The sequence below is a fragment of the Sinocyclocheilus rhinocerous genome, unplaced genomic scaffold (assembly GCF_001515625.1).
Source record: "Sinocyclocheilus rhinocerous isolate Xijiao unplaced genomic scaffold, SAMN03320098_v1.1 scaffold4019, whole genome shotgun sequence".
Taxonomy (NCBI): Eukaryota; Metazoa; Chordata; class Actinopteri; order Cypriniformes; family Cyprinidae; genus Sinocyclocheilus; species Sinocyclocheilus rhinocerous.
Genome location: NW_015661870.1, coordinates 97,214 through 106,195, shown reverse-complemented (window position 1 = coordinate 106,195; position 8,982 = coordinate 97,214). Strand labels below are relative to the sequence as shown.

General features: G+C 35.4%; 1 protein-coding gene across 1 annotated transcript in view; it reads right to left on the bottom strand.

The window, feature by feature from the left end:
• Positions 1-353: 353 nt before the first annotated feature.
• Positions 354-8,982, bottom strand: part of LOC107726601 (synaptotagmin-16-like) — a 13,109-nt gene continuing 4,480 nt past the window's right edge. Inside the window, exons 3-6 of the mRNA XM_016536246.1 lie at positions 6,115-6,431; positions 4,750-5,190; positions 2,923-3,106; positions 354-1,438 (exon numbers count right to left, since the gene is read on the bottom strand). Coding sequence (XP_016391732.1) covers positions 1,125-1,438; positions 2,923-3,106; positions 4,750-5,190; positions 6,115-6,431 — 1,256 coding nt within the window. The 3' untranslated portion in view covers positions 354-1,124. The remainder of the gene's footprint in view (positions 1,439-2,922; positions 3,107-4,749; positions 5,191-6,114; positions 6,432-8,982) is intronic.

The following is an 8,982-nucleotide window of genomic DNA, read 5'->3' as shown; positions in this document are numbered from 1 at the left end:
AGGTCTCCTTTAAATCCTGACCAGCACAAGTCCTCATTCAGTGAAATTACTAAAAAGAGTTCAAAAATGGTTGAATGGTTGAATGAAAAGCATTCATAATAGAACATTATGAGGGTGAGTAAATAATAAAACAGAAATTTCATTTTTGGGTGAACTACGTCTTAAAGTCAATTGCTGATATGAATAGGGATAACTTGTGTACTCCTTTTAACAGCAACTTTTATCATAACGCTGTCCGTGAGTCCGTGACTTTATATTACAGCATAATTTGATGTAAAATGTAATAAAAAGAAACAGCTTTAGTGTCATCGGTAGGAGAGCATGAATGAAAGTGCATTCCTGACCAGCACAAGTCCTCATTCAGTGAAATTACTAAAAAGAGTTCAAAAATGGTTGAATGGTTGAATGAAAAGCATTCATAATAGAACATTATGAGGGTGAGTAAATAATAAAACAGAAATTTCATTTTTGGGTGAACTACGTCTTAAAGTCAATTGCTGATATGAATAGGGATAACTTGTGTACTCCTTTTAACAGCAACTTTTATCATAACACTGTCCGTGAGTCCGTGACTTTATATTACAGCATAATTTGATGTAAAATGTAATAAAAAAACAGCTTTAGTGTCATCGGTAGGAGAGCATGAATGAAAGTGCACGTGTTCAACTAACAGTTTTCTGCTCATTAAACATTTGGTCTCACCAAAACTGGTTCAAGCTTACAATGATCTGAATTCAGGCATTTAATCATTTCAAATCAATCCTCTATTCATGAAATCGCTAGGCGACAATCACCGTGGCTCGGGCTATAATGCGTTTTGATTGGTTGCTGCTGGAGTTGAAGAGAGTAGTCTGTATATTACGCCATGAAGTAATTTCCTGGTTTCCAGATAAGAGGCTATATCAAGTACTCTCAGGGAGAAGGAAAGTGGCGTGTGGGTGTTTCTTTGTGTTTGGATGTGCTTCCAAAATTTACATGCCTTATCTTTGTTTGATACTGTTAAAAGTGCTTGTTCAATTCCGGTTTTTGTGGGTATTTTTGGTCTTGGCTTTCACCTCCTTCCCAAAAGAAAATCCAGCTGAACGCAGTAGGTATGAGTGATTAGACTTCTACCTCTCTCTCCTCTAAGCTTCCAGTAGTGTGTGCCAGCGGCAGACTTGTTGGTTTCCGCTCTCCTTCATGTCCTGCCAGTGAAGAAGTTCCTCCTCACCGCTGCTGTTCTGGCCCAGAGCCATCCAGCCAATCATCTCCTTGCGCTTCATGTTCCGCCGATTGTAAATGGAGACCATTAATGTGACGTCTGACAGTTGGAACAGTGCGACCTGGAAGACAAATGTCTCCTTGAAGACAGGATTTGGCTGACTGCGACGGATGGACGTCTTACAGCGGGATATCTCCTGTCCCATGGAGTTTAACAGAGCGAGCTTACCAAATGTATCTGAAAGAGAAACACGTCACTAAATCACACCTCAATATATTTACTTAATTATCTTGAACGTGAATCTTTTATGATTTATTCCATCTTCTCCCAGTGATCAAATCTTTTTGTTATTGGATAATACTAATCTGTGAATTTGTTTTATATTAAGCAGCACAACTGTTTTAAACATTGATAACAATAAGAAATGTTTCATGAGCACCAAATCAGCATATCAGAATGATTTAAGAAGGATCAGATGTAGATGAGTTTTTCTCATCTGAACAGATTTGGAGAAATTTAGCATTACATCACTTGCTTATCAATGGATCCTCTGCAGTGAATGGGTGCCGTCAGAATGAGACTTCAAACAGCTCATAAAAACATCTCAATAATCCACAAGTAATCCACACAACTCCAGTACATCAATTAATATCTTGTGAAAAGCTGTGTGTTTGTAAGAAACATCTATCATGGTGTTTTCACTTTAAACTGTCGCTTCTGGCTAAAATGAGTCAATAATCCATAATAATGCTTCCTACAGCGAAAAAGTCCATGTTCTATTGTCCTCTCACATCAAAGTCCACCAACGTATTTGTTTAGAACTGTTTTCCCATGTAAATGATGTTTTATCTGCGCATATTTCTCTCCTGATTCAGAAAAAACACTTTTTCACTGAAGAAAGCAACTTAATGGACAGAACAATTATATTTTAACCAGAAGCAATGGCTTGAAGTGGAATTGTGTGGATTACTTGTGGATTATTGTAATGTTTTTATCAGCTGTTTTGGACTCTTATTGTGATGGCACCCATTCACTGCAGAGGATCCATTGGTGAGAAAAAGTTGTAGTGCTAAATTTCTCCAAATCTGTTTTGATGAAGAAACAATCTCATATATATCTTAGATGGCCTGAGGGTGAGTACATTTTCAGCAAATTTCATTTTTGGGTGAACTATTTTTTAAAGAGACATTTAAAAAAAATCTTACTGACCCTAATGGTAGAGTAGATAAGTACAGTAACAAATATTGCTTTTATTTTTAAAGAAAGCACAAATCTGTGACACAGCATTATATCACAGTATATGTTTGTGTATGTATGCATGGTTTTCTTCAGCAGTGACTCATCGACTTGATGAGAGAGGTGTGAGAAAAAGATCTGTGGCTCTGTGATCGATTAAATGCCCTGTAACTCCATTCACCTAGAAGCGTCATTGTGAGTGACTGTGACAGATTAATAGTCATACGAACAGCATGGACTCTAAAAGCCTGATGTTTGACCCACAACACAATGTGTGAAGATGACACATTCAAAATGTGCTTGTACAAATGTCTGTTCTAGCAGCTTGTTCGTGTAGGAAGGATTTATTGCAGTACATTTACTCTGAATCAATATCAGACGGCTTTACAAAAGGTTATTTGCTCAAGAGTCACTCCTGATGGTCTAATAATGCCTGTGAATGTGTTTCTGAGCCTCTGTTATTGTGAGTGGGACGGTGTGTTTACCTGGAGGTCTGTTGAGAGCGAAGTTACGGAAATGGTTGCCTTTAATGATCTCTACAGACAGTCGTCCTGTGGTGGCGTTATATGATAAACCCAGCAGTAGTTCTGGGTTTCCACCGTGAGACACAGAATGACTGGAGGAAGCACTGTCACTCTGAGCGCTGAAAGACACCTGGGAGTCTACTGTCTGCAGGGAGGGAGATGCCAACCTAATTAGTTGGTGTTTGTACATAAAGTATAGTTCTACATAGTTTTTCAACATATGGACACTGAACTATTTCATTATGCTTGATGGCATTTCTTTGTAATTATTTGTGAAATTTACTAGCTAGTTTGGCATTAAAATTGTTTCTGAGTAAATCCTACACCAATTTATTTTCAATGTACCTTTAAAAAAAATGTAATCCCTTGTACATGTGACCCTGAACCACAAAACCTTAAAGGGGTCATATGATGTTGCTAAAAAGAACATTATTTTGTGTATTTGCTGTAATGAAATGTGTTTATGCGGTTTAAGGTTAAAAAAACACATTATTTTCCACATACTGTACATTATTGTTTCTCTTCTATGCCCCGCCTTTCTGAAAAGCGTCGATTTTTACAAAGCTCATCGGTCTGAAAAGCGAGGTATGCTCTGATTGGCCAGCTATCCAGTGCGTTGTGATTGGCCGAATACCTCAAGCGTGTGACGGAAATGTTACGCCCCTTGCCATACTGTGCTGCCCTGTCAGGTCGGAGCGAACAGAAAAGTTCCAACATTTTATATTCTGACGAGTCTTTAGAAAGATTTGTTGAGTTTGTAAAGTTAAATATTCATAAAAAGCATTTCCGAAGCTGTTTGCACATAAAAATGTCTATCCAAAAGTATCAAAATTTATCTGTCCACTTCAGCCTTTAATCATAAGGACAGTGTAAACTAAAAACATTTTTTTGCGTGGGATTTACTTTGAAATAATTTTCACGGCAAAATTGCTAGTAAATTTCTCAAATAATTAGAAAAATTAAATAATAATTATAATTACAAATAATAATAATTAGGAATAGTAAAACAATAATTCGAAAAACAGCAAGTAACACACTGAATTAAATGCTACATTTTTACATTCAAAAACTGAAATAGACTTTTTTTTTTGGAAGAACATATTCCATTAATCTTCATTTACAACTTTGAAAAATAATTTTCAGCATAAGAGAGTTCTGAGGTGTTTCATTATCTCAACTGAAAATTTTTTTTTCTGCTTTGCAAACCTAAATATTTTGCTTTCTGTGCTTTATATCATTTTGTTATTAATTCTGCACGAAGGTAATGTAATCTAGTTGGATATGACTTTATGTACTGTATATTAATAGACAGATAGTAAGATAGCTAGATAGAGACAGACGGACGGACGGACGGACGGACAGACAGACCGACGATAGACAGACAGACAGACAGACAGACAGACAGACAGACAGATGATAGATAGATAGATAGATAGATAGATAGATAGACAACTTATAAAAAGACAGAGATAGATAGATAGATACACAGACAGACAGGCAGACAGACAGATAGATAGACTTTGAAATATAAGAGATTTAGAGGATCCAATTATGAATCAAACATTGTAACAAATATATGTATAAATGTAATATATATAGATTATAATTCAATATAAATACAAATATTATTTCTGGCACATATACAAACATTTTTTAAAGAATTTTTTTTGTAGTGGGGCCAGAAATATTGAACTACTGGCCCAACTGTGACAGCTGAAAAATCCTTACTGTTACACACACAAAAAAAAAAACTATGAATACTATCAAAGCAAGTACACACACACACACCTTGAGATTACTACGTGGCTCCAGGACCAGTGTGATCTGGAAGTGTCCTGAGTGTTTCAGCCTGCTCAGCTTGTACATGGCTTCTCCCATCATCCTCTCCCTGTTCATCTTGCCCAGCGCATACAGGCGGAACCGCAGCGCAGAGGAACCCAGATCCCCCGGCTCTAGATGTGAGAACCAGAATGTCTCCTCAAACCTAGGCATGGAGCCTTTCTGCACAGCCGTCTTGTGCCGCTGTCGTTTACCGGGTAACAGCACCACATGCACCTGCCAGGAGTCCATGCCACTCCGTGCCTTGTCTGGAATACCTTGGGCCATTATCACCGTGACCAGCAACCTGTGGGTTTCAGCCCGGTAGTCGAGGGCAATTATGAGATCACCACATTTTGAGATATGTCCACAAGGGGAAGCACTCAAAGGGTGGGATGGAGATTGTTCATGCTGTTAGAGAGAGGAAAAGCTAATTTGCATATGTAAACACAAACATGCTCAATGCATATGTATACATACAGATCTAACACACTTTCACACACAACCTCGCACACCTCTCCAAATGGATGAGGAAGATTTTACTGTGAAAAACTAATACTTAAACACAAGGTGTTTGCATTAGCAACAGCTATGAGTGCCATAGAGCACAGACGACTCATGAATATTCATTAGAATTTAGTTCTCATAACACTTGTGGAGAGGTGGAGAGAGATTTAGATAATTTATGAACAGAAAAGTTAAAACATGGTGTAACACATAACAGTAATAATACAGAACAGTAAATTTTAAATAAATTAAAATAGAAAATAAATAAAAAATGTAATCAATATTCTATCTATCTATGTATCTATCTATCTATCTATCTATCTATCATCTTATTAAATTCATACACATTTTTGTTATACATTTTGAATACAAGCCTTTTGTATTTACCAAGACTGCATTTGCATGATCAAAAATACAGTAAAAACCTTAATACTGTTAAATATTATTACAATTTAAAACATCTTTTTAATATATTTTAAAATGCAGCAGCCATTACTCCAGTCACATGATCCTTTAGAAATCATTATAATATGCTGATTTGTTGCTGAAAAACATTTCGTGTTATCGATTTTGAAAACAGATTAATATTTTTGTGGAAAATATGACATATGTTTCAGAATTATTTGATGAATAGTTCAAAAGTTCAAACAGCATTTATTTGGAATAGAAATCTGTTGTAACATCATAAATGTCACTTTTGATCATCCTTGCTGAATAAAAGTATATATATATATTTTTTTAAATCTTACTGACCACAAACTTTTAAAAGGTAGTCTATATAGAAGTGATAAGAAAAGATCTGGCTCTGTTGAACTCAAGCACACACACCTCAGAGCTCCATGTGGAGATACTATCCGTAGCCTCACTGTTGTCATATCCATGATTGTCGACTGCCAGACTCCTTTGTGGGTTTTGCCACCCCACACTGCTCAGGCGACTGCCCTCGTCCCTGGGTAGAGCCTCCAGACCGTCCCCTGTGTCCTGGGAGCCCACAGAGATCTGCTCCGCCATCAGAGAGAGAGGGTCTGTGAGGGTCTGGCCCTCAGGAAGAGGACTCTGTGATAACGGGTCTCTCGGCTCAGACCTCACACGTCGCCTGGACGAGAGTGGATCCTCAAAACTCTGCACACTGTTTCTCTCAGCTTCTAAATGGAAAGAATGAGACCGAATCACTTCATATGGCTGAACTAATGTGTTGCTCAGAAAATTGCTTTGTCTGAGATGTTTCTCCAAAAATAAAAATGGTAACACTTTATAATAAGGTCCTATGTTAATGTCCTATGTTTTTACAGTTCTTTTGCTTTAGACCATCAATTAATGTTAAATCCACAAATAAAATGTTAAGGTTTCAACTGCATTTGTCTGGGAAAAAAACCCAGCAGATATTGATTTTATTCATTATTTTCAAAGATTTTAATGTAAAAAAAAAACAAACTTTAATAATGTTTATTAGTTCTAACAAATAAGTTTTCGCTCAAAACTAACCAAAATTGAAAATAATTTGTTTATAATTTCCACACAGGAGAGACTTGGTGTTGTTTCAAAACAAAAGGAAATATATCGGCATCGGCTATTGGCCAACATGTTTCGTAAAATATCGGCATATCGGATATTGGCAGAAATCCAATATTGTGCATCCCTAGAGCAAATGAAACCTTATTGCAATATATTACCATAAACCATTATGTTAATATATTTAATTTCTATTTAAAGAGTAAAGAGCTATAAAACTAATATAGATAATTCAGACAATTTAGTCTTTAATATTTGAGATCAAACTGAATGAGATTTAATTGTAGACTCCTTGACAAAACTGAGCAGTTTGAGACATTGTGTTACAGGAGAAACAACTGAGATACTAAAGAGAGCTCATTTGTAAATGTTAATTCCACTGGGTGATTCAAATAAATAGATGATTATATTAGTAGTAGACTAGTAGATTTTTAATAGAGAAATAAAGACACAATTAACAGCTGTCTCTCTCTCTTTCACACACACACACACACACACACACACACACTTTCCCTAAACTTTTAGCAAATTAAATTTTATTGACACTCTGACAGGTATCATAATTGCAGGACAGAATTCTTTGACCAATCAGGCTCTCCGGAGCAGATGATAATGATAGTAATTTACGGCTTTAAGTGCTTGTCCTACGTGACTTGTGACTCAATGAAATCAAATTTAGGGTACAAACTGTTCTACTCAGCAGCAGCGACCAATTAACTGTAGACAGGGCCAGTTACTCTGTTACCATGGCGACCGGAAAGACGCTTTTCCATGACAACTGATGCTGTGATGAACATTCTGAGAAATACAGCTCTATACAGCACTAGATATGTCTAATTGCACTGTACAGACCAGGGATGTTGACTGAGCATTAAGGGAATTAATAGTGACGTGACTGGCAGCACATTTATAAATATTTATAAAAGCTGTTTGGATTTGTATGGCATCTTCTGAAACATAGGTTAGCTTTAGCCTTTAGCCTGAGGCAGTAAAGTCAGTGTTCAAATATTTAATAAGCATTTTTATTTAACATTATCAAATTGAATGTTTTGAAAATTCGTTACATTAATTGGTTCTCATTCCTGGTTCATTTTGGGTCTTAAAACTCTCAAAACAGTATCAATCTAAGCAAAAGTCTCCATTTGTTCTCCATGAAATCTTATTGCTCTCTAAGAGGAGAATTAGAGGAGTAATATTAAAGACATCTCATTTGTTAAATTTCATTCCTATAAAAAAAAAGGACTTGTAAATGGAGAACAATGTATTCTACAAACCACTAGCCAGCACAGTATATTTCCATCAAACTTTATTTATTTATTTTTTGGCTTACCACAGTGTTATTTTAGTATTATTTACATTTATATTATATTACTTATTAATATTTTTAATTTTCAGTTTTTATCTTAATTTTTAGTTTAAGTTTTAGTAATTTAGTTATATGTTTTTGTCACTTTAATTCACTTTAATTCATTAAAAAAAATTGTAGTCTTAGTTTTAGTCATTTTAGTACTTCAACTTAGTTCAGTTAGCTAACTAACAAATTTTTGTTTTTGAAGTTTTCCATCTAATATTTATATTTTGTTTTATTACAGCTTTATTTCAAGGTTTTTAATAGTTTTAGATAACAATATCAACATTGGTTTACCATAAAGTTAATTAATTAGATTTTTATTGACAATTTTTTTTATATAATTTAAATTTTTTATGTTAAAGGGGTCATCGGATGCCCATTTTCCACAAGTTGATATGATTCCCTTTCGTGGAACTTCGAACTGCGTCCTCTAGGGGTCGCTATGGGGAACCTGATTTGAGAGGGGATTTTAAAATAGGGATTTAAAAATAAAAACACTGGGTGGATTTTTATCATTATAGGGTGGATGTGTACACACACTTCCAACACACATTTATGTTCAAACAACAACAAAAGTGAATTTTGCATCCGATGACCCCTTTAAAAAAGCCTGCCAATGTCATTTTTTTAATGGCTTATATTATTTTTTTCTGGTATTCTGATGACAGAATAAAAGGCAATGTTTTATTCACAATCACCCACACTCACACACTGAAAACAAACATACGTATCCTCAAGTAGAAATGCTTTTGAAATAACTGAATGACCTTAATGAATGAAATGAATTTCTTAAATATATAGTTCAGTCATGAAACTCTAGATGGCGCATTCTG